General features: G+C 28.4%; 1 protein-coding gene across 4 annotated transcripts; it reads left to right on the plus strand.

Annotated features, from left to right (window-relative positions):
* Window positions 1-1,851: 1,851 nt before the first annotated feature.
* On the plus strand, window positions 1,852-22,608 carry rin (ras GTPase-activating protein-binding protein 2). Of its 4 annotated transcripts, none has more exons than XM_087169174.1 (12): window positions 1,852-1,942; window positions 2,057-2,170; window positions 5,561-5,664; window positions 7,250-7,331; window positions 7,409-7,510; window positions 12,686-12,854; window positions 14,255-14,342; window positions 14,490-14,734; window positions 15,805-15,986; window positions 18,811-19,119; window positions 19,719-19,778; window positions 20,654-22,608. In XM_087169174.1, exons 3-12 carry the CDS (start codon window positions 5,570-5,572, stop codon window positions 20,873-20,875), a joined length of 1,554 nt encoding a protein of 517 aa, XP_087025300.1. In that variant the 5' UTR covers window positions 1,852-1,942; window positions 2,057-2,170; window positions 5,561-5,569; the 3' UTR covers window positions 20,876-22,608. The 4 variants fall into 4 exon arrangements, with proteins under 4 accessions (XP_087025300.1, XP_087025292.1, XP_087025286.1 ...); XM_087169166.1 differs by having other exon boundaries at window positions 1,860-1,942; window positions 2,043-2,170; XM_087169160.1 differs by lacking the exon at window positions 1,852-1,942 and having other exon boundaries at window positions 2,057-2,500.
* Window positions 22,609-27,443: the final 4,835 nt, after the last annotated feature.

Below are 27,443 nucleotides of genomic sequence, written 5' to 3' on the forward strand. Positions count from 1 at the left end.
AAAGTTGTAAGTGCTATGCTGAAAATGATTTAGAAATTAGAAGTTTCATCAGATTAGAACTTCATCAGATTAGAAATTAAATAAATGATTCAGAAAGTTTGCAATTGAATTTTAATTTGTGTCAATAATTTTTATAAACAATCCCACAAATTAATTGTTTTTAATTATAATTACATATTTTTACGATACTTTTTTTTAAACATCATGCCATGAATGATATGATAAAATTTTAAAGTATTGATTACGAAACAAAACCTCATTTACTCTATCAGGTAATCAAGAAATTGCATATAACACAAAGCAGGTAGTCGGTAGATTTATAAGTTTTATTATTTTAAGTTTTTCCTTGGTATGATGAAAAACTTATTTTAGTATCGTAAAGTTATATTTTTATAATTAAATCAATTGGGTATAATATGAAAAAAACACAACTACTTCGATTTAGTAGGAACAACATATGACGCAATGCTAAACGAATGGAATTTAGTTGTTGTTTATTTAGTTATTGTTATTAGTAGTTGTTGTTATTTGTTTTAGTTGTTGTTGTTTATTTAGTTGTATTTAGTTTCAATAACTTTTCTTTATAATGCAATAAAATCTGGCGAGCAGCTATTTAAACGATCGAACACTTCGTTTGTTTATTTGTGGCTTGAAGTTAGGCTCGCAGAAAATGCCGTTCATGGGTTAAATTTAGTAGGAACAACACAACCTGTGACGTAGGCTATATTATACCCAATTAATAAACATTTTCAATAAGAAGCTGATGTCTATTAATACCCCGTTTTCGCTTTTTACAGAAACAACTCGTAATTTTTCTTTTTCTAAAAGTATATTTATTGTTGTAGTTGATTTACGTCGCACTAGAGAAGCTGTTGTTGTTGTTGTTAATTTACGTCGCACTAGAGCTGCACAATGGGCTATTGGCGACGGTCTGGGAAACACCCCGGAGGATGATCCGAAGACATGTCATCACAAATTTGATCCTCTGCGGAGGGGATGGCACTCCTGCTTTGGCAGCCCGACGATCTGCAGGCGAAGGTGAGCACTTTACGATAGAACAGTTTAACGAGGACCAATATCACACACCCTCGGTCTCTACGCAAACTGATCCAAGTGGTCACCCACCCTCACGCTGACCACAGCCAGTGATACTTGACTTCGGTAATCTGCTGGGAACCATGTCTTAACGATCAGCACTGCGGGACTAAAAATAAATTTAATTAATTTACTTTGATTTTTTTGATTGTTCATGAATGATACATATCTTTACAATAAAACTTAATATTTTATTTATGAATCAATTTTTGAGGTAAGGTAAACAGAAGCTTAAAATACTTCAAATGTTTTTTGAGTGATGTAGTTTCAACAAAGTCGCATTTTTAAAATTTTATTTTCTCAGAAATTACTGGAGTGATTTGCTTTGAATTTTTTGGATTTCGTTACGTAAAATTACGTAGATTAAATTGTCATAAGAATTTGTATATCTTACAAATCATTGAAATTTTTCTTCGGTCGTTAAAAGTTTTTAGAGGGTTGGTTTTAATGCTTACAGAGCGCACTTCGCATGCTTGCACAGCGCCTATGACTCTCCAATTAGTGTGTGGACTGTCATAGGAGAAGGAAGTACGTTAGTTTCTGTCTTGATTTTCAAAGAGTTTAAAAACTTTTAAGTTAGGAAATTATACGGAACTGAAAACTACACTAAATATAGTTCTTAAAGAAAACGTCGTGGAAATTGCAAAAAAATTACTTTTGACAAATAAATACAAAAATTTAAAAAAAAAGGGGAAAATATTTCGAAATGAGAAAAGGAGAGGAGGGTTAAGACATGGAACCGGTCTTCTCCCCAGAAGCGTTGCGATACGGAATTTCTTTGTTTCAGTGAAAATATAACGAAATAAATAACTGACTATTTTTGGTACATAAATCAAGCAATGTTTAGGTAATTAGATACAAAACTATTGAAGTAAATCTTGTGTGATGTTTATTTTTTATAAATTTCTGAATTTTAAAATTGGAATTAAAAATTATTATTAAAATAGGTCCTTTATTTAAGTTGGCAATATGTTTCGGCGGCTGCTGTAGAAGTTCATGGGAGTTTTGTGATTAAAGTTTTGTGAAACTGGAAGTTTTCCTTCATATATCATCTATACTTAGTACATTAAGTGAGGTATATTAATTGTGACATTAAAGATCTTTTATAATTCTGAAGCATATCTTTATTGTTTTATTGCAGCAACGGTATATGTATATGTTTATCTCGTATGAACATAGAGGGCGTTAAGTCTTCACATCGGTTCATATCAAGTACCGTATGTGTATAAATAAAAAAAAAATTAATTAGTCATTATTTCTTTGAAACTTTTATTTTGAAGTTGGTGTAAAAGACTAAAATCAGCGTTTGTTTAATAATCCACATATTTGTGGTATTGACTTCTCTTCGATTGATTTTATTCAGATTTAGAAGTTGGAGGAAGAAGAAAATCCCCTAGGCCTAACGGTGTGTGATTCTTAAATCTTTCGTAGAAATTTTGTTGTTAATCAGTATTTATAAATTATTATTTCCTTTAAACTGAATGATTCTGAATAAAATTAGCTTCTTAGATTGAGGAATTTGGTGCTTATTGTCTCATATATTGGACATTTTTAAAAGGTAGTGAATGGTCTGCATGCGTGTTTCATAAAATGCAGATCTTTTATATGTCCATTTAAGTCAGTTATTAGCTAAGCTTGTGTTAATCAAACTACATAAATTATTAAACTTTTTATGCATAAGTATTTTTACTTCAGTTTAATTAAATAATTTTAAAGTGTGATTATAGAAATAGTTTTCATAAAAAATGTTTAAAATTATGTTACTGCATTTCTGTAAAAAAAATTTAATTGTATTTAATTTTAAAGGTAAGCTTGTTTTAACGTAATACCTGTAATTCATTATCTGTTATTGCTAATGATTCATTTCTTTTTCTGAAGACATAATTTGTAATACTTTATATTTAAACACTTTGGAGAAATTTTTACTCATAGAAAAAATGTAAGTTTTAAAATGATCATGGTCACCCTGGAAACATTAAATTTATAAAATGACAGTAAAGTTTTTTTGTCACACTATTGAAATTTATTTTAACAATGTCTATATAAAGTAAAATCAGTTATATGCTGCCATGTTATTTCACTGATTGAAAAAAAAAACATTCAGCTATCCCTCATATAAAATTTAGTAGTTTTAATTCTTACTCTTTGAAACTTTATTGTTAAGTTGATGACTGTTGCATTGTGAAAATCAGTCATTTTACACTCTGAATCTCTTTTACTGTAGCACAAAGATCACTAAAACTAGTAAAAATTTATTGATTAGTTGCCAAGATTTTTATATCTAGATGCTTATATTTGTAAATCACTTCTTCGCCACCCACCTAATTAAATGGCAAAAAAATTTGCTTTTTTACATGATTTTTTTTTATTAAATAATTAAAACTTATATATTGATATTTTTACATTGTTTTGTCATTACAAGTTTCTGTAAAAGGATTTTATCTGGTTGTAAGTAGTGAATTGTAACTAGGCAGCTTTAGCTTCTACCTGGCAGGGGTAGAAATTATAAAAATTAGCATCTAGTCCTTAAGACCAGTCAGAAAATTATTTGAAAACTTTTTTTTTTACTTTATTTATTTTTTAAATTCACAAATGTGAAGAAGAGTGAGAAGAAAAAGTTTTTCTTTTTTTAAAAAATCACAAATGTGAATAAAAGTGGGAAAGAAAATGTATTCTTTTTTAAAAAATTCACAAATGTGTTAATGTTTGCAAATATGAAGAAATCTTTTATTTCATGACATAATACAACGAGACAATAAATAAGTATACTATTTCCCTTTCATCAATTGCTAGTCCATGGGATCATTATTAATTTATTTTATGGTGGTCTGAATCAAATTTCTGTGGTTCTAGGGAGCAACAAGCTGCTATTAACTTAGCATACTGTGTGCGCATTAAGCACAAAACTGATTGACTGTTAACTAATAAAAACTATTTACTTGAATCTCAATTCATATCTTTAAAAAGAATTAACTAAATGTCTTAAGTGATATTAACTTATTTTCTCTTTTTTTAAATTAATTATCAATAACAGGTAGCGTTTTTAAAAAGTGCTTAAATGTGCTTATTTTTGATTTACATTTAAGACCTTAAATGTGCTTTTTTTTACTCGGGGTTTGTAAAAAGTGCTTAAAAAGTTTTAAAAGGAGATTTTTTCTTTGCCGTGTTGATTGTCGTGGCAACACAATTTTCTCTGCAATATTTATCAGAAACCAGTTATTTTATCATGAGTATGTGAAGTTTGTGAAAAAGTTTTTTGAATTTTATTGATTTTATGTTAAAAAATTAAGAACTTTAAACAGTAAAAAAAAAAAATTTATAACTGCACATATCTTAATTGTGATTTTTTTTTTTGGAAAGTGATTAAAAATATTTTTGAGTGCTTAAAAAGTACTTAAAAAATGTTTATTTTTGTTGAAAAATTTTACTACTCAACCTGAATAACGTTTATAGTTTAAACTAAAAAATAAAGAGATTTAGCAACATGTTAAAGTAAATCTTAAGCCATTCAAGCTTCATAATGTATGAGTGAAAATTTCATTATGAATTGCAATATTTCTAAAAGGTATAATAGAAGATAAGGTTAGTATTACTGTGGCATAAGATCAACACATAGCAAAATCTTTCAAATTTTAACTCACTTTACTTAACATTTTAACTGTAGACAATTAGAACTTATAATTTTAAAGTTTTAGTGTTTCATAAAGCCTCAATTATCCCTGAATGAATTAATTAGTTTTTTTAATTATTAATTTACTCCAATATGTTTGATAGATGTGTACTGTCCAAGTCTGTAAACAAACTGATAAAAATTCAGTCTTTATAGTATTACCATCATAAATGTTAAGTACAGTACAGAACCCGTTATCCGGAAATTAGAAAACCGGAAAATCTAAAAACCGGAATGAAATTCGATAAATTTTCCCACCATTTTTTTGAAAAGTTTTTTTCCTCATAAGATTTTTCTTTCTTTTTTTGAAAGATGTTTACCTTACCATCATTTTGGAAATAATCATTAGTGTATTACTTCAGCGTTTTTTCTTCTTTTGAAGATTATTTCCAAATATTTTTTTTTAGTTGGGTTTAACAATAAAAAAACGGCTTTTTGTAGTGATTCAGAAAACCGGAAAAATCAGTTATCCGGAATAGCGATGGTCCCTATTTTTCCGGATAATCGGTTCCCTACTGCATATTGCTAAGCTATAGAACTGCCGCATATTCCACGGATTATTCATTGGTGCAGATTATCTACTGAAGTTTCTTTTTCTTCTCTATACAGGTTAAAATCTTGCTTGCTGTTAAATGTTGCATACTTATAAAAACTTAATAACTATTGAATTAGTTTGGAAAAAACCCTATTTTTTTTTCATTTTGCGATAATTTAAAAATTATTTTTATGAAAACAATGTAATCAGATGTCTTCCTCAGTTTTAAAGTGTTTTCTAATGAAAGATTTTTTAATTAGGCTAAAAACATGGTCATGGAATTGCCAACTCCACAGTGTGTGGGTCGTGAATTTGTTCGACAATATTACACTTTATTAAACAAGGCTCCTCTACACCTTCACAGGTAAATTTTATTATTTTCAGATTTTAAAATAAACATTTAATTAATCCTGTTTCAATAAAAGTCTTAACATTTTTTAAAAATAAAAGGTTTTTTAATTGTGTGAAATATATTTGTTAAAGGGAAATTCATTATGGCATGAAAAGTATTTGGTATTTTATCATTTTTTCCACCTCTACCCATATTAAATATTGTCTTGATTACACAAAAATTAGTTTTATTCAAAAATTTGCTTCAAAAAAAATATTGTTTTTGAAAATGATTAAATAAAATAAACAAAATATTACTAGGTTTTAATTTTTTTAAAAATGTGTCCATATAGATAAAAATCTATTAAGATTTGTTTTCTTTAGAATGAAAACTCAGTATAACCTCGAGACATAATTTAGTTTTGTTATAGTTCCTTAAGGTATATAAAAAGTTACATGTATAAAATTTATATTATGAAAATTCTGAAAAATTATCTATACAAGCCAATTATTGAATATAAGCATGGTTATTTTTGATCAAGCTCAATATCCTCATTAATTTTAAAGACAGAAGTAATGTGTCAATTAGAATAATTTATATTAGAAAAATTACTGAAAAAAATTATATATCTGGCCAGAACAACTACCTCTTCATTATTGATGTAAAATTTTAACTACATATTAAATAAATTTTAAGAGCTCTCGTATTTAAATAAACACAAAACAAAATGGGTATAATTGAAATAGGTCCATTGAACAACAAATTAAGTAACTTACGGCTAATGGAAAATTGTATTGTATTTTACGCCTGTCTCCTGTTTTCCTGTATATTCTCAAATTTCTCCGTATTTGTTGAAAAAATTAAGAAAGAAAAAAATTGTTGATAAAACATCCGCTAATGGAAAAAATACAGCTTATTCCTAAACAGATTGTGCTGCCAGTACTGAAGTATGTTTAGTATTTACTGTTTAAGTAATTATAAATAGTGGTTTTAAAAAATCATCTTTACATTAAGATTTATAAACATATTTTCTACTTCGCTAAATGTAAGGGCTTATATTACCAATTTGAATTTCTCTTTTTGACATACATGATTATGTGCGATGTATCAAAACTTTACTTGTAGCCCGAAAAATGTTGCTAGTAAGATCTCTGTTATTTTATTTCTCCAATGTTGGTGGGTATGAGTTTTATACTGTGCTTATCCACTTTTATTCTGTTTTGAATTAAAATAATTACCATACATGTACCCTTCATTACGTATTAAAAAAAATCATTATTAATGAAATAGCTTTAAAAAAACCACACCTAAAAGAATGTGTTTATTACTTTTATTGCATAAAAAATCTTAAGCTAAACTAAAATATATATAAAGGAATTCAGTTGGGCGAAATAATTTTTTTTAAAAAATAAAGTGATTTAAATCATGCCAATCCTGATAACTATAAAACTTTTGTTAGAAATTAAAAGCCAATCATCATAAAGTTATCATAAAATCAGAATGATCAAGTATATTTAGTAAGAATTTAGCTAAGTCACTATTAAACTTTATCTTTTATTTATTATTGGAAAATGGTTTTAAGAAGGTATAAATTAGTAATTTTTGTAATTTTATTTAGATTTTACAATCATGATTCATCATTTTTGCATGGAGGATTGGACCGGCCTGGACAGGAAACTCGACCAGTTGTTGGACAGCAAGTAAGTTTGGTCATTGGTTTTGTTGCCCTGGTATTTGGTAATTAAAACTTTTTTGTAAAATTCTGTTTTTGTTTTAGGATATCCATGAAAGAATTATGCAGTTAAATTTCAGAGACTGTCATGCTAAAATCAGACAGGTTGATAGTCAAGAAACACTTGGCGATGGAGTTGTTGTCCAGGTAAACATATATAAATAATAATTAAATTTTTAAATATTAAAAAACAACTTTAGATGTATTACAAGAAGTAATAATTAGTGAAGAGTTCCTGCGTGGTGCTTAGCGTTTTTAAAAAGTGCTTAAAGGTGCTTATTTTCGATTTTCGTTTTTTAAAAGCTCTCAATTTTCCCTTTTTGAAAATGAGATTTTTCTTTAACATGTTGATTACCGCCATGTAATATTCAAAAGCATGCTTTTCACATTGTTCTATTCATCGTTTTCATAATTAATTCAGACATAATACATTTCGGCTTACCTTCGATCCATAGAGTATGAAAGCGCCAATCATTTTACATGTTTGCTGAAATACTTGCGAGTCAGCATGTGCGCCTACTGAGCTGGGTTCGGTGAGATTCTTTCAATTCTCGTGTGCAACTCTGCTGCATTTTGCAAGATATTCTCAATTTATTCTCAGGCTTCATCAGGGGTCTGTTTAGAAGAAATTTGGGTCCGTTAACGGACCGTCACAAAATATTAACTTAAAAACGGACCCTTCACAAAATAATTTATCTTTTAATCGGAACCTTCACAAATTTGTTTATCTTCATTATTGTTTTGTTAATTGAATAAACCCTGCCCGGAAAGAAAGACAGGTAAACGAACTAAATTTTGTCTTCGGCAGACACTTCTTCCTTTATTCGTCCGAAATGAATATTCCATGTTCAGCAGTATAGGCTAAATACCAAATATTTGTATGTTCCATCCCTAATTTAGTAGCTGAAATTGCTCTTAATTTTTTAAAATTTAATTTTTTTAATTATAGTTTTACAGTGTTGAGCATAATCTTGTATGTCTTTACAATTTAAGAACTACTTGAAAAAGTTTTTTTGCAATAACTGACCCTATTTGCACAAATTCACAAAAGCGGACCCTGGTAGAAAGAGTGTGACTTAACATTTATTTTATATTCACAAATTACCATTAAAGTTTTTCACAATTTTAACAAAACGGACCTTTCACAAAATGTCTGGACAGACCCCTGTTCATTTTCCTCTACCCTCTGAAATCGAACAGAAAAATCTCTCCATCTTTTTATGGGGGCTAATACAATCAAGAAAGGGAGTTCTTTATTAGAAACTAGTTATTTATCACTATCATGTAAAGTCTTAAGAAATTATTTTGCACTTTGTTAATGTATGTAGTGCTTAAAAATGTTTTTTGAGTGCTTTAAAAGTACTTAAAAGGTGCCTATTTTTTGTTGAAAAGTTTGGCTATGCAATCTGTATAAGTTGGGGTAAAGTAGATGTAAAATTAAGCCTTTTTGAAGGATGCTATTAAATTTATTTCGCCTAAAATATTTATGCATTTTATATTTATTTCTGAACACATATAATACATTTTTTAATCAGTTTATATCAGGGTTGGCAAGTTTTTGACACAGGACGGTTTTTACCGGTTTATACCATGGTTTTTATCGTCATGTCAAAAAACCCTCTGTAAAAAACTTAAAAACCCATAGTTTTGGTAAAACTGTATTTTTATTTGAGTTTTAACTGCTTGTAATTAAAAATTAATTCATTTTAGGCAATAAAATTAGAAGAAAAGTTGTTAAAAGATATTTAAGAACAGATTCGTGCATTTTCCCAACATAATTATATTAAAACATACTATTTGAAGTAAAATATTAGGATACTAACCAAAATTTTCAACATTTCCGAGCATCATTTTGTTTGGCATATTACATTACTGAAGAATGTCAAGTCATTCTTGACTTAGAATTTGTTAGTAGCTACAAGTTTTGAAAGTGTTTAGTTTATTTCTAATATTTAAGAAATGCCAAATTTTAAATTCTTCTCTTTAGTTCTTGAATATATTAATAGCTCCAAGCTTTTTTGTTTGTTTATTTCTAACAATTAAGAAGTGCAAAATTTTGAATCCTTTGCAAATCAAGCTATAATAATAAAAATAAGTATCACTATTTTCAATAAGTATATTACAATATTTCTATATGAATGTATATCCTTCTATAAGAATACATGTATATAGTTGCAAAATCAATAGCAATCATTTACAACATTCATTTATAAAGGCAATTATGTGAAAATAATATATTGTCCGCTATATGCCATAAATTAAAGAAAACAGTAGGTTTTTTACGGTTTTTACCGGTAAAAACAGTTTTTACCACTGTCATTTCAAAAACCCAACCCTGGTTTATTTATTTCTAGTTATTTCATTACCTTTAGAGACATTGGAAATAGTTATATAATTTGTGTTTTTTTTTCCCCCTTATGTTTTTACGGTCTTGTTTTTTTTCTGAATAATGCTTGTATCTCCAATATATTCTTTTAAAAAGAGTGAACTAAATAAACTTCTTTTTTTAAATAGTCTGTTGTAGTTTTCTGTTCTTGTCTAATTAACTCTTTGATATATTCCCTGCCAGCAAGATTTGAATAAGATAAAGCTTACTTTTTGCATCATTAATCATTTTATTTTTGACTGGGTTCAAATCCTATTGTTACATTAATTTTGTATTTCACATTAATTTTATATTTTATTTACATTGATTTTATATTTTATTAAAAAATTTTCGAAATACATATACATTGTTTTGTGAAGACATAAATTTTGATTTATTTTTAATATGTTTCAAAGAAGTAAAATTTTCTGTAATAAATTTCTACGTAGAGTATCGTTGTGTATATATTTTTTAAAAAAATACAATATAATGTATAAATTAGAGATAATAATTTTTTTGTTCACTGTATATTTTGACCAACGCATTGTCAGTATATGTTGCGATATTGGACTAAAATTTTTTAAAAATATGTCTAGAAAACTTCAGGATTTTTTTCAGGAGATTTTTTTTCTATTTTGGGTAGAAACCCTGGCCAGAATGTGATAAAACTGGTGATAGTTCTAAATTTATTGTACCTTTCATTATCAAAACAGATTTCAATATTGTTTTTGAGATTAAAATGAGCACTAATTATTGCAATTGAGATTAAAATGATTTTGAGCTAAAAATTATTTCATTTCAAAACAGAGAGTATAAGCACTTGGCTATCAAAATTAGGTTTCACTGAGAATACAGTACATTTAGCCGAGCTCAACAAAATTTCATCAAAATGCTAGAAAAATCAGCGATGAAAGACTTCTATGAAAAAGTCTAAACCCGTTTTTATTCTATGAATTTTTTTAATTTCCGATCAAAATATAGGGGAGTCAATTAGAGAAACCCAAGCTGCCCGAACGATAGTCGCTCTTGGTACAAACTTTCCCCCCCTTCAGTAGCCTCCCGAGAAAATGATCTTCAGAAGAAAATAGGTTAGTTGAGTTTCGGCAGGTACGCCATTGCCTTGATAACCGCAACTTTTGCTATAGAACGTAAAGTAGTTGAAACGCTGACATTTGATTTATTTTGTTTGGCTGATTTTCGGAATTTTAAATATTAGGAACTGCGCCAGACTCTGCTAAAATCACGATTCTTATTCAAACGATTTTAATATCAATCATAGATTTTTGTATTTGCTCATGTTTAAAATCTGATATTGCGATTCGCTATCACATGGTTGTAATATCAAACATAGTTTTTCATATTTATACGCTGTTTAAAAGCTACTCCTTGCGATTCGTATTCACGTGATCTAAAAATTCAATATCACAATTTGTATTTGCGTGTTTTTGAAATCCAATGTCGTGATTCATATTTGCGCAGTTTTAAAATTTAGCAATGCGATTCATATTCCCGCAATTTAAAAATCTAATATCGCGATTCCTATTCAAGTGATTTTATCTTGATTCAATATCACAATTCTTAAAAGAAAGTTTTTTCGTGAATTAGTTACTATAAAGATGTGATATTCTTCAGTAGTGAGTAATTTAATTAGTTGGTTATTTAATAGTTGCGACTTCCTATAATTGTTTAATTTTCTTTAATATAGTAGTGGTTTAAATTTTACTGTCAATGCTTCTGCCACTTTAAATATTAAATAAAAAAAAATCTGGTATCTCCTTATATTTATATCATCAATATCACAGTAATATATAGAACACTCTCCCCCCTTTTCCCAGTGACTGCATTGTAAAATTTCAGCTTTTTTTTATTTTTGTCCACTTTCATGCCTGAAAAATGCATTAGTCTTTGAAAGTAAAAATGAGTGTGTAATAATTAATATATATAGCAGTAATTTAAAGTGTTTTTACTATTTATAGCCAGGGGCTGTCTAGGTTTTTCTGAGAGGTTCCTATTTTGTGAAAATTATGATCTAATTTGTGAAAATTAAGATCTAATTTGTGAAAATTAAAAATTTTATCAAAAACTCAACACAAAAATATGGATTTATCCTTTCTTACGGGATACAAAAATAAAATTTTAAGAAAGAGTATTTTGTGAAACTACCGTTTTTCCTAAAGTTTAATTTGTGAAGTTACCCCTAAACTGTAGTAAATTTGTCCTGGACAATAGCAGACATGTATTTTTATTCGATTTAATTATTTTAAGAAAATTCTTTTGTTTCCCGTAAAAAACTTGCTATATGAAGGCAGAAACTTGTGTAAAAACTTGTCTTTATCTTAAAATATGCTCACTAAGTTGTTTTTTATGCTATTTTGCTAATTTTTAAAGTTGTATAGTATATGTTGTATAGTCCTTTTCTCTATCATTCTACTCTTTAAAAAATTAAAATTTGAAAGTGATTTGGGATCTATGTTGTATTATGATCCTGTTGTATTATTAAATGATTTTTTTTTTAACTATTTCATTCTAATTTTTGAGCCTTAGATACTTACTAAAGCGAACACAAAAGTAATATATGTGTGTGTGTGTGCAATTCCAATAACATAAGACTTAGTTAAGCTTAACCATATACCCACTTAGAATCAGAATTTAGAAATTCATTCTTAAATTTCTATGTTCTTTAGATGTTTCTCTATCTGTTTAATCTAAAAATAATAGTTTTGGCCAGTCTTTAATATTAGAAAGTTTATCAGCAGCTTATACTAACATACTATATAAGTTGAACATAAACAGATAGTTTGTAGACATAAAATTTTTTATCAGTTTGAAAAATTGAAATATTGCCCCAATCCCAGTAAATGTCCCAAACATAAATCTTCACAAGCAACATATGTCACAGAAAAATCATAGTTAAATTTTATATTATGCTAATGCTTTTTTTAAAATATTTTTATTAGGTATCTGGTGAGTTATCCAACAATGGTCAGCCGATGCGCCGTTTTATGCAAACTTTTGTTCTGGTTCCACAGTCACCCAAGAAGTATTATGTAAGAAACGACATATTTCGTTATCAGGATGAAGTTTTTTCAGAAGATGATAATGGTGAAATTGACAATGCATTAACTGGTAAAGAATTTTTTTAAAAATGTATTATACTAATAAAATTTCTTTTCCTTTATAGTTAACAAATTTTAATAAATCTAAGCTGGAGGTACATATCTGACATATGTTACATTGATTATTTTGGTGTGTCAACAATGTTACCTCAAAGCTAAATTCAAAGATGTAATAAATTCGATTTAAATGATTCTGACATTTATTACAATTATTTTTTGTAAAAAGTTCACATTTTAGTGAAACTCCCTTGTTTCCATTTTCATTTGATATTTTTTTTTTGCTCATAAAATCTAATATTTGATATTACAAATTAAAAAACAGTTTTCTAATGAAAAATTGCATGGTATAGAAAAAATATGAATTTTCCTGATAAACCTGGAAAAGTCGGATTTTTCTTTCTTTCTGAAATTGAGTGGAAACCCTGACTAATGTTTCGCTTTGGTTTTATTTCCTATTTCCTGTAGGATCTCATTTAATATTGATTATTTGTCTTTAAAGTAGATGCGCAGTGATTATGTGTAGTTTATTTCATAGAATTACATTTTCTTCACCTGATTTTCATGATAATACTTATCAATTTTAAAACTATATATACATTTGATATGTTGAACTGGGGAACCATCCACAAAATGTTCAGAAGTAGTCTTAAGTATCTTATCTAATCTTTCAAAATTTCAACCAATTTGTTGAGGATTCCGAATTTTTTAGGCTCTTAATAATATTGAGGAAGAAGGAAAAAAAACCTATTTTAAATGAAATTTCCTATAGAATTTGAGAATCTTTTTAGAAGATAAAATCAAAACTTATTAGATGAAATTAGTTGTTCCTCAAAAAGTTAAAAAATATTAAGTTTTTATTGTATTAAAAATATTAGTCTTAATTAAAAATATTAAGTTCTGATTTAAAAAAAGATCTTGAATTAAAATTTAGTAAACCTTTCAGCCTCTTGGCATGTCTGGGGAAATTTGGTAATTTTAAAGGAAAATTTAAGTGCAGTGAGTTTAAATGTTTAGTTTATTTATTAAATTACATAACTGCCTTTCTGTTCCCCAACCTTTCTTGAACATTTTGGCAATTTGAAAATTCGATTCTCCCCAAACTTCTGGTTTTCTGGGAAAATACTTTTCCAGAATAGTTTTTATTTTCCTACAAATATATATTTTCTTCAAATTTAAGAAATTATGAGTCAAGTCTGTTAAATTTATTTGCTGTTTTAAAATATTTCTACTAAAATGTCAGGACTTTTATTGAATTTTCAAAGATAAACTAAGTGGGTCTTTCTATTGTCCTGATTAAAAAATTTTATACCACCTACAGAAATTTGGCACAAACTTTCCAGGCCATCCATCATTTTTCTTGAATTTTTTGTGAAAGAGAATGCATAAAAATGTATAATAATTTCTTTCTAGACCTTGATGTAGAAGATTCCGCTGCAAAAACTCCAAGTGCTTTAGCTCAAGATGATGATGTTGGATATCATGAAAATGAAATAGTGAGGTAATGTTAGCTAATGAATCCTCTTGGATCTTTAATTTATTAGCATAAGTATCTCAATAGTTAATCTTATTGTAATTTTTTCTGAAGATTTTATACAATTAGTGACTCTTTGATCAGCTAGATTTTTAATTTTTTTATTTTATTTAGGAATGGCTCCGTATATTCCACTGACTCTGTAGTTGTTACCAAGTATGGGGCTTCTCAGCCACCCAGGGAAAGTCGTGCAAGTCCTCAACCAGAGTGTGAAGTGGAATCTGGCAAGTCTGATTGGGATGAAGAAGAGGAGGAAGAAGATGAAGAGGAAGAGCTTGAAGAGGAAGAAATAGGCACTGAAAGAGCCACAGAAGATACAGCACCTGAAATAATGGAAAATCCACCTGTTGTTTCACAAGGTAGTTTTTGTGTTCTACTCCTCTGAATTGCTTCAAAACTCATTAAAATATGGTCTCTAGTGTACTGTTTCTGAACCCAGCAACATGTCTCTTATAAATGATAGTTCACTATATCAAATACTTTGAAAAATATTTTTTTCAAAATATATTGTTGGAAATGTTGCAATATCACATAATTTGCTTATAAATTTTTAACTAGTTTAATAGATAACAAATCAAAAGAATACTTAACTAAAAAAGTCAGGGACTTTTCTTTTAACTCTAAAAAACAGAGAATAGTCAGGGAAAGTTGAAATTTTTTTTACAAACATTTTTATACCAGGAAAATAACCAGTTTTAGAATAATCGGTAACAGTGTTTTGGATTTAAGTTAAATAATTCTAACATCTATTGTTTTATAAAATTCTAGTGAAACTTTTCCATGTTTCCATTTTCATTCTGTTATATTTTTGCTTACAAAATGTAATATTTTGTACAAATAAAAATATAATATATACTATGCTAATTTTCTGATGAAAAGTAAAACTGTATGAATAAAATGGGATGTGGATTTTTATTGAATTTCCTGATATAACTGAAAAAGTTGGAATTTTTTTTTTCTGAAACTTTGTCGTAACCCTGTAAAATCTGATTTTAATTTTATCTTCTATGGTAGGAATCGGTGATTTTTGATTGCATACAATTTGATTTTAAGTAGTTAAAAATTTAATCAATCATGGCAGGCTAATAATTAACTCGGTTTAAACATAATTTTTGTATTTTTAATATGAGCATCTTGACGATGACTTGAAAATTCTCGTGATATGCCGTACTTGTATAGGTATATAAATTCTCTCTGCTGTAGACAAGTCATGTAACGACTTTGTCACCACTTTTAATCTTAAAAAAAAAAAAAAAAAAAAAACACATCCCAAGAGTTTTATTTTATGACTTCTCAGATCCTTGAGCATTACACATTTGATTGATTTTTACATTATTAGAGTATCATGTCTCATCAGCAAAAATATAAACTATGTCTAAGTGAGTAGTGTAACTTTTTGTTGTAATAAAAGAATTTTTTTGTATTGCAGAGCCCAAGACTTATGCGAATATGGTGAGCAAGAATACCAGCTCTGCTATGACTCCAAGTCACCCTGTGACCTCTAATGCAACATCTCCTGTGTCCAACTTACCTGCATCTCATAAGACTGTGGAACAACCTGCTGTGTATCACAAGAATGATAGCACTCCTGCTTCTTCTGCTCCTCAACAGGTAGTGAATTTTTTTTTTATTATTAAGAATAGAAAAATTCTGAATACAGTAGAGCGCTGATTATCCGAACGCCCAATTTTCCGAACTTGCTTTTTTTTACCTTCTCTTTTTTAAGTTTAGATTTTTTTTTTAACTTATCGACAATTTTTCTAAATTTACAGGAATAGATAATATCCACTACATCTGAAGACCATATTTAATTTACAACCTTTTTCAGCAGTTTTCTTATAGTAGCCATACATACATGTATTGTTATACAGTTAAACCTACATACCCCTTTAGCCTTCTTCAACTGAAAATTATCATCAAAGAATGCGAGTTTCATTTTGACAATCTATGGAATTGTTGGAAAGCGGAATGTGTTTATGAATAGATAAGTGCTGAAATTCTACAATTGGGGGATGGGTAGTTGTCACTCATGGTTAATGATTAGTGATTACAGTGCTTGGAATCTTAAATCTTGGAATAAAATTCTTATCAGAAAAACAAACGAAACTGCAGTTTGTGAATTGGTAGATCTTTCGGGTGAAAATATGCCAGGTTATACAGCAGAAGAAATAGAAGACTTGTGTCGAAACACTGAAAACGTCTCAGGATTTCAAATTTTAAATGATCGTGAAATTGTTTCTGAAATTTTGAATGAAAATCGGAACTCCTCAGATTAAGAGAAAGAAGTACGCGATCAAGTTCAAGATAGTGGACCTTCTCATAAGAAGCATGCAATTCAATAGACATTGCAATGAATTGCCTAGAACGTCAAAATGATGTTGATCCAATTCAGTTGATTTATTTAAAAAGAATAAGGGATATGGCTGCACAAAAAAGAGCATGTTCTTTGAAACAAAAGTCTTTGCTGGATATCTTTTGCAATGGAAAATAAAGAAAAATGTGGTAAAATCAGTAATTGACAAAAAAAAAAAAAAAAAAAAAAAAAAAAAAAAAAATAGAAAATAGCCAAAATATGATAAAAATGATTAAAATTGAAAAAAAAAGTTTAAAAAAATATATTTAAAAATTGAAAAAAAAAAGTCTTAAACTCTCCAGAGCTATTTTAGATAGTACTGCCAGTCCTAAGCCTAGAAAAAGTGTGAAGGGAAGTTGGTGCATAAATAATAATCATTTAAACTAGGTTTTAAACAACTTTCCAATTATCCGAACATTTAATTATCCGAACCACGTTCGGTCCCGAGCGGTTCGGATAATTGGCGCTGTACTGTATTTAGAAAATATTTGAAAATATTTTTTAGAAATACCTATTTTTTGTCGGAATCTTAATTTGCACAATGCTTAAACTGTTTTTGTATGTCCTGTCCATTTGTTTCTTGACTAGTGTATTGATCTGCTTTTTATTGTGATCAGTAATGCTTAGTAATTTGATGTATTATGGTTTTAAAGTTATATAAATAAAGTATGACAGAAGTTAGTGTTTTCCTTACCTTCAACTCTTATATGTAGTAGGCACAGAGTTGGTATGATGGGTTACATATTAATTTAATCATTTTTAAAAACTGATCAGTCTTTGAAAAAAGTTGTAATATCTTATTCTAATGATATCACTTTTGAGAAATCTGGTTATATTTTTAATTTGCAAAAATTTTATTTTTCTCTATGTAAAATAAAGTTCAATATTTTAATTAATCTTTGTAATTTAATGCGTGCAGTTAAGAGCATTATCTAAATTAATCAATTAAGACATCGTGTCCAAATATAGATCAAATTCTTCATAAATCAAGAACAAATTCTTCAATTTTATCTTAAAAATTAGATGGTATTTTAAAACTGATGTATGGAAATATTTAATCATTTTTTTTCTTCAAATTTCATACACCCTAGCCCTAGTTTAGTACCACGTATAATACGAATAATCATATTTGTCTAGGCAGCCCAGAGTGAGCCAATGTCTTCTTGATTCTGTTCCACTGCATTCTATTTTTGACACTTATTCACCAGTTTCTTTCCTAAATAACAAGGAAGTCAGTTTCCACCAACTCCCATCTCAACCAGTGCCTATCTTCTTTCCTGCTTATTGGCAGTTTATGAAATTTTTATTTTTGATGTGGAATCATTATCCATAATATATGAATATTCAACAATATTTTATTACTTGAATGGTTAAAATATACATATTCAAAAGGAACTTAAATCGTTGGGATTTGGGGTAAAAATAAAATAATATATATCGATGTCTAGATATATCTTTATGGTGAATAACATTTACCTAGCTTAAATATTTTTTAGTTGTCTTATAACAATCAGGGTGTGTAGAGTTTTTAAAAAGTGCTTAAAGGTGCTTATTTTTGATTTTCGTTTATTAAAAGCCCTTAAAGGTGCTTTTAAAAAGTATTTAATTTCCCCTTTTTCAAAATGAGATTTTTCCTTTACCATGTGGATGTTTTCACGATTAATTCAACCCCAACCTGTCTCTCGTATTGTCAGTCCATAGCGTATGAAAACACCATTCGTTTTACATGATTAAAAATGTCATGATTTTTGACAATTGTCGAAAACAATGCTAAACTTTTTCTTTTGTTATGACGGCTAAAACAAGATAAAACCGTCGATTGTCGAAAACTAAAGCCCTAACTAGTTATGATATTTTTTTAAAGTGCTTAAAAATATTTGAGTGCTTGAAAAGTGCTTAAAAGGTGCTTATATTTTGTTGTATGATTTGGTTACTCACCCCGACAATTGATTTCGGAAAAATAAAAAAATAAATGTTTGGTAGATTTGTAAATACATTTATGCTTAGGGTAATCTAAATGTGTGAAAAACGTGGACTGGATTTTGATGAATGTAATATTTATATGATTTTTTGTTATCTTAGAGTGGTTCTGGATTTAATCAGCAAGGAAATCGTATGTCGCGTCCCCGCCTGAATTCTGGCAGGGGTGGGTCAGGTCGCTTTGAGAACAGTGGACACGATGTCCCAGCTCGTTCTCCTGAAGATTCTGATGCGGATAAAAGAAAGGCAAATTTTATCCACTATCCTGATGCTCAACAACTCTTTGTTGGAAACCTCACTCACTCGATTACCGAAGAGGACTTGAAATCCCATTTTACACAATTTGGAAAGGTTTTGGATATGAGAATTAATACTAAGCAACCGCAGAAGATAGGCGGTGGGAAAGTGCCTGTAAGTACTGTAAAATTATTTATCTATTATTTTTGTTTGTTGCATTAGAGTATTGTGCTGTAAATTATGTTTTTTTTACAGGATGCATAGCGTTTCTAAAAAGTGCTTAAAGGTGCTTATTTTAGATTTTTGTTTTTTAAAAGCCCTTAAAGGTACTTTTTTCATTGGATGTTTTCAAAAAGTGCTTTGTTTCCCCTTTTTCAAAATGAGATTTTTCCTTTACCATGTTGATTTTTGCTACGAATTATGCGAAAAGACACGGCTAACATTGTTCTATTCAACTTTTTCACAATTAATTTAACCCCCAATCTATTTCGGTGTATTGTCAGTCCATAGCCTTCGAAAACGCCATTCATTTTACATGATTCAAAATTTCATGATTTTTGACAATTGTCAAAAACAATGCTAAAATTTATTTTTTTTGGCAAAATTTCATGATTTTTGTCAATTGTCAAAAACTTTAAAATCCTGCCTAGTTATATTTTTTTAAGTGCTTGAAAATATTTTTTGAGTACTTGAAAAGTGCTTAAAATGTGCTTATATTTTGTTGTATAATTTGGCTATGAACCCTACTCTAAATAATGCCTTTTTTCTTTTAGAATTTCGGTTTCATAGTTTTTGAAGATGCAGACTCTGTGCAGAAAGTTCTTGCGGCTCGAGTAAGTTATTATTTTTTTTATTCTAAAAAAATTCCTGTAGAACAGGAAATTTTGATTTAAAATTTATTGTTAATAAAACTGCTTTAGGGAAATCTTTTTTAACATTAACTAACATTGGCACACAAAATTTGTTCCCATTAAAAGTAGTTCATATTATCAGATCTTCAAGGCTTGCTTCACATTTCATGTAATTTGAATTATATGTAATATATCACAATTCGTATACACACAATCTAAATCACTATTCGTATACACACAATCACAATTCACACAATATCACAATTCGTATATACACAATTCGTATACATACAATCTAAAAACTAGGCATAATAAATCATATTCACAAAATTTAAAGAATCACATTTTGCAATATATGAAAGAAAATAAAGTTTGGTAAATCTTAATGTATCTGTCAAAATATTGTACTATAAAAGATTTTACGTCCAAAATGCATTACCAAGATTCAAAGGTATTAAAGAGTTATTGTGATTTTGAAATTGAAGCAGTTATGCAAAATATTTTTCAATTCTGTACTTCATTAAATTTTGTATGAAAAGTTTTGCCGGTGCCAGTCTATGTATGCTAATGTCAATTGCTAGTTTTTTGTGAGTCCTCCCAATTGATTTAAACCACAATATAACTATCAAACCGTTTGCATTGATAGTTGTGAGCTACACATAGTAAAAAATTGCCACAACTATTAAACAATGTAAAATTGATACACTTAATATATGCTTCAGTGTAATAAAATCTGTTTGACACGTATTTAACCATTCTAACTATTACTGAGTAGGTCCTTGAAAAATTTGATTTTAAGTCCTTGAAAGTCATTAAAAAGTTCAAGTTCATTAAAGCTTTTTCTTTTATCTTTTCAGCCCATCTATTTTAATGATCATCGCTTGAATGTAGAAGAAAAGAAACGACCAAAAGATAATCGAATGATTTCTAGTGATAATAGGGGTGGTCCTCCAAGAAGTGGGCCATCACCCCGCGTCGGAGTCGGTGGCCGTGGTCCTCGCGGTAGCATGATGTCTCAGGGCACTGGCCGAGGGGACAACAGAGGAGGCATCAGAGGAAGCTATGCTCCCCGACGTTAATTTTTTTTAATAAAAAAAAATACCCTAATTTTTCAAAAGGACATTTAGTTATCACGATGTATGGTCTTTACTGATTCGGTCCTGACAATATGTGCCTGGATAGGACTTCAATTTACCAGACACTTTGTGTTTCATTTCCTTTAAAACTATGTCAAGCTTTCTAGTTTCATTTGCTGGACATAAATCTTCAAATATCATTAAAAAAAAAAGTGAAGAAAAGGAGTGTATATAGAAAAGTGCTTTAAAACCACATTGTTTTTTGCTTTCATGTGAATTCACAAATCATTTTTCATTTTCTTTTTTAAAACAAAAATAAGTATGTGCTCCGTTGAGGGGGAGTGATGGAAGGTTAAATCCAACATCCCCAAGTTGCCAAAAACTGGGTGCATCTTGATATAAACTGATTTAGGAAATAATAATAAATAAAAAAAAAAGAACTAAAAACGATGGTATGTTAAATGTGCATGAAGCATATTTCTCTTAGAGCTTCGAGGGTGCCACGTGAATCCATAAATGTAAGTTAAATGACGTGAATACATAAATGTAAGTTAGATGACATCATTTTTTTCTTTCACTAGTTCATCTTTTTGTATTGAAGAAAATTAAAGAAAAAAAAATCACAAATCTTATTTGTGATAGAATTTTTTGAAACAAAATATATATATTGTCCACCGGCAATGTGATTTCTCTGTACGACTGGTGCTTCGCCCTGATCTCATCTCTGTATAAATAATTCACAATCTATTTTTCCCATTGAAGCTGCTACTTAAATGAAAATGCTTCTGTTGGTTTAAAGTTATGTTGCATTCAGAAATCGGGGCATTTTTGGGGAGTTTTTTTCACTACCTCATCAGTGTCAACATTTTAGTTTCATATTTAAACTGATCCAAACCCTGTAGCGTTTCTTTTTTTAAAAATTTCTTTATTTGTAACGGGGTGTTGGCTTTTCAGTTGTGCGGTCCTATAATCAAATTTCGAATCATTTGGAAAGAGAATTTCCCCCCACTGTTTTGATATTTGTGTGTTGTGATTTTTTTTATGTAATTTATGTTGTAAACTATATATATATATTTCCTTTTTGCTTCATCATGACTTAATCTTCACATTGCCTAGTGTGATGTATAAAAGTCTTTTTTTTTTGTAACTATTTTTTTGGATGCTTGTTATATTACCAAACTATACTTGTCAGAATTGCTAGCCCATGTAATAGTCTAAGCTTAGTGTTAAGTATTATATTAAGATTTAGCAATTAAAAATTTCGAAAACTCAAATTAAATTTTTTTTTCTTCTGATTTGTTTCTGCCTCACTTTCATTGATAATTTAATTTCATTTACTTATACCATTCTTTTTTTTCATACGTTTTGATACGCATATATCTTTTATCTTTTTTATATATCTTTATGTTTCTCTTAAATTGCTTTATTAGTAAGTTTTTTCTTATTTTTTGCATTAGCCAGGTACAAGATTCTAATGAGTATTTATTGACAAGAAAGGTTACATTCTAACAAAATGTGATTTTTTTTTTCTTATTGAAAAATATCAATTGTTAAATTTGCTGTTAGTGTGATTTCAATTTCTATAAATATTTATTATATATCTTACGTACCTAGTTAATTGCTAAACTTAATATTTTTGTTACTTTTTTAGAAAACAATTGAATATTTCTCTCTAGGATTGTTTTTGAGTTTTTATTTTCGACTACAACCTGCAAAAAATAAAAAAAATAAATAATGCAAACTCACTTTGTTGATTCTATTCTTCGTTAGTGATGACTTGCAATTATGGTTTGTGTTCTAACCAGTGTTTTTAGTGTGTGCTTTTACTTTTTTTTATAATTTTAATGATGTTACATTATCAGCCATTTGTTTGAAATGTTGCTAAATAGAAGAAAAATCTTTGTTTAAAAAAAATTTCATGATTAATAATGTTAATATCCCATTGGTATGTGTTGTTACAAAAGTGTACTTAATATCTAATAGTGATCCGCCCCTTTGCATATTTTTTTGTAACATTTTTGTTTATTTATTCTTAAGTTTCGTAATGGAAAGAGAAAGTATTAGGAGAGAGTGTTTATTTCCTCTTCAGCACTTCATGTTAAACTATAGCTGATAATGTTAAAACCCATTTTATGTTAATTAAAATTAAGTTTTTGTCCTTCATACTCCGTCTTAGTATATAAAGCAAAATGTTAAATGCGTAATTTTTGTGCTCTAAAATATCTAGAACTATGTTGAATTAAAGTAAGTTGCACTATGTAACTTAATGAGCACAAAAGCATTAAACTGTTCTAGTCTATGTTTTGTTGATTATTTAAATTAATGTATGTACTGTTGTTAAGATACTGAAATAAGTTCTCCTATTTTTTTCCTTTACAAACAAAAGAAATAAAAAAAAAATTCAGTTCTCATTTCCTGTGTTTTCTCTTCCATTTGAATCTTTTTCCTCTTGTGATAATTTTTGGCTGTTTAAATTGTATGATATAATTGTAGAACTGTTGAACCAAGTATATGAATTTTAAACTGTCATATTTTGCATGTCAAAGGTTTGCAACCTGTTTTTTTTTTTAAATTTTTTATTCTTAATAAGTATTTTCAATTGCAATCAGTGTTTAAGATGTATTAATCAGTGGTTAAGATGTAATAGTTAATACAAATTAATAAATTTAATATTTAATATTTACAAGGCTAGGATTTTGATGTATAAAATGTTTTAAAAATGTAAAAAAACTCTTCGTAAACCAGCAAATTAATGACCTTTAAATTAACAGCAGGGTGCGTAGCATTTTTAAAAAATGCCTGAAGGTGCTTGTTTTTGATTTTCGTTTTTTAAAAGCCCTTAAAGGTGCTTTTTTCATTGGGTGTTTTTAAAAAGTGTTTAATTTTCGCTTTTCCAAATTGAGATTTTTCCTTAACCATGTTGATTTTCGTTACAAATTATGCAGAAAAACACTGTTCACATTGTTCTATTCAACGTTTTCACAATTAATTTAACCCCACTCTATTTTGACGCATCGTCAGTCTGTAGCATATTTAAACGCTGCACGATTTGCATGGTTCAAAAATGTTAACAATTATCAAAAACAATGCCAAAAGGTTTTTTTCCTTTTTTTTTTCTAGCATGACTGTTAAAACCGGATAAAACTGTCAATTGTCAAACTTTCCAACCCTACGTAATAATATATTTTTAAAATGCTTAAATATTTAAGTGTTTAAAAGGTACTTATTTTTTGTTGAATAATTTGGCTATGCGCCTTGATTAAATATTATGTCGTTTAATGCTATGTTTATTAGAGCTTATTTTTTTAAAAAAATAACATAAATTGTTGCCTGAATTAATAAATTTAATAAAAAACGTTAAGCAGACATTAAAATATGTAATTATGTATAAAGTAAAATATTTATTAATACCTGATAAAGAAAAATATAAATGAATAATCTTAAATTGCAATCTTCAAGAAAATCAGAATTGCATTGCATTAAAAAGTGTCTTGGAATATGAAATGGAAAGGGCACCTTTTGTCCATAAGTGAATTTTTAGGTCTTGAAAAACTCGGATCAATATCAACATTGTTATTGGAACATATTTAGACTACAAGAATTAGAAAAATCATATCATCAGCGTCCTAGCCTCTAGTAATTAATAATGGAAAGTGTTTGTCTGTTGCAAAGCTAGACAGTAATATTTAGAACAAGCATTTTTTCCTGAAATTAGGTAAAAATTTGTAGCAAAAATTTTAATATGAGTTTTATTATTATTTTAATCTTAGACCTAGATTGGTCTTCTTCCACTCTTAATTTTAAGCAGCTGTTGTCCTTATCTTGACGTGCAAAATTTGTCTTGTGTTAATTTGTATATTTTTTTTTCTCCCTTCTTTCAGTGGTGTTTCAATACCTGCAGTATGTGTAACATTGCTGAATTGTGTTGTAAAGTTTGTATATATAATGGCTTGTGAGAAAACTAACATGAGTATCTTTTTATCGTAACCTGTGTGATATGAGTTTTTGTTAGCTACAAAATTAGAATTTGAAATGTTGATATCGAATTGTTAGGTCATTTTTGCTCACTTTGTATAACTTTTTTGTTTTAACTGTTTGATATGTCCTCCCTTTTCTGGGTTTTGTTACTTTTGTTCGGCCAGAAAAATAAAGCATGCTCCTGTTCTAAAAGAGATTTTTTTCTCCCCTCATTGAATATAAATGTGTGGTAAATTTTGAGCCCTTATAACTTCAGTTACTATTAGGTTCATGATTTAGCCAATATAAATAAGTTTGGTTGAATCAGTGATTTAGCCCATATAACATCAGTTACTGTTACGTTTAATTCATGAAATTTTATGTGGTTTTGTAATGAATTTTTTTTTAGTACTTGTATGAAGGCTGCACATGCTTCTTCAATAACCAGTCTTTAATTTGTAGTTCTTGTGTCTTTTGTGTTAGCACTGCAACATAATGTCTGAATTCTGTTATTTTACCTTTTGAAATGAACTTTTGTTATATGGATGCCGACTTCTATGAATTTCAGTTTCTGAAGTGTAATCGACTTTAAAGATAAAATTGTCAAAAGTTTGAAACATAACCTAGATTTTATGGTGGTTTTTAGAGTGTAACTTGTATTTGTTTAGATTACTGCAAAAATTGATTAGAATTTCAATGAGCATTGCAAGCTTGAGGCAAATTTTTCTCTCAAATCTGTTGCTATGCAACAGTGGAGAAAATTGCTATTAACAAGAAAAAAAATCAAAGCATTTTATCTAATTTTTCTTAGTTGCTTAGCAACCATAGGAAATTTAATAGAATTGCACTCGAGCAGCTGCGTATTTAGCAAAATTTTCTTACAAGATTCACTTGTGTCATGCCTTTCTGTAAAAATGTTTTAAAATTTAAAAAAAAATATTTATTGATTAAATTATTCATAGTATTTTGACAAAATATCTTGATTCAACAAAAATAGACAATCTCATCTGTCATACAGCTTTTATATTTATAATTGGATACTATAACCGATGTATTTTATTTAAAAAAAAAATCCAAATTTGATCTTTTTATGTATCTTAAATCTATTGTCATAATGCTTTTTAGGATTGAGAATTTCACCAAAAGTTGGCATTCCATTGTAAATGCAATGCAGCAGCATGATATGTTCGTAAAATGTAATCCTGGTAAACTCATCGGTGCATTATATGGTACTGATTTTGTTGAATAAGGATTATCATTTTATTGTAAATAAAAACAAGAGTCAATTTCACTGTGGGTAATTTTAATTCCCAGATAATGGAGGATCTATTAGTGATTTTTCTTTTTAATATTTTGAAAAAATTTGTGAAAAGTGGAATGAATGTTTCTGTAAGATGATATATTGCTGGAAAGAAAATTTTATATTTTGAAATAAGTGTCAAATTTTTTAAGAGAAAATTAACTTGTACAAATATATGAACAGAAGTTGGTTGTGCAATCATTTACAACAACTTTTTTCCTAATATTTTTTGTTAAATAACAGTTAACTTTGCTTCTTCAATCCTCACTTAGTAATTAACATGTGCTAATGTCTTTGCATTTAAATGTGAAACAATGTCTATAGTTTCTCTTTAGAAGTAATTCAAATGCGTTTTCAGTTATTGTTATTGATGCTCAAATTTAAATGTGTTTGTAGTCTTCTGTGCCAATTTCATAAATCTTGTGCTTTTTCAAAAACACTATTTAGAATATTCAAGGTGCTTGGTAATCACTTGCCCGAATGTATATTTTTAGAACCCTTGTCAAAGTTTAAAAAGCAGAAAAAGTAAGCACCATTGGGTTCTACAATGTTAGCAAAAAGTGAAGAAAACTTCAAAAGCAGGATTTAAAACGCTTAAACCAGTTTAGTTGCTGGGTGAAACTTAAATAGATTCAGGCGTGAGATTCTTCTAACTTTCAATTATCTATATACAAATCTGAAGTTTTTTTTTTGACTTTCAATGTACACCTATAGTAAATATGTTTATACATAATTTAAATTAAATGTTTTCTTTTTGTTCAAAATAGGTTCACATATTTTTAATGTTTTCACGATTTGAGTTGATAGGTATTTTCAGATTTTTTTTATTTTTATTCTCACTTTTATGCCAATGAGGTATTTAAAAGTTATCTTTTATTGGTTTCCTTCTGCAATCAAACAGCTTTTGGTGTTCTTATCTTGTCTTCTTCATTAATGACTGTTTCTGTTCTTTCCTCTTTTAAATATTTGTAACCCTTGTGTTCTTTTTTTTTTTTATAAGGATTCTAAAAAATTAAGATTATGGGCAATGATTACTATACACCCCGTACCTTTTCCTGATGTGTTATAAAGATAAGTTAACTGTAAAAAAACTAATGACTTCATTAATCCATTTTTGCTGCATTTTATCCACTGCTATATACTATTTTACAGAGTGCATTGCATAAAATAGTAATAATATCTTTAAATGCTTGCATACCAAAATAAAAAACTTCAAAATGGTGGGTAAAACATTTGGCTTTTGTTTAGTTGTTGAAACTTATTGCACAAACCATTTAATTTCCTTTGTATATACATTTATTTCTGCTGTCCGCT

Source organism: Parasteatoda tepidariorum, chromosome 1 (genome assembly GCF_982258835.1).
Source record: "Parasteatoda tepidariorum strain Cologne lab strain chromosome 1, Ptep-v5.0, whole genome shotgun sequence".
NCBI classification, from domain to species: domain Eukaryota; kingdom Metazoa; phylum Arthropoda; class Arachnida; order Araneae; family Theridiidae; genus Parasteatoda; species Parasteatoda tepidariorum.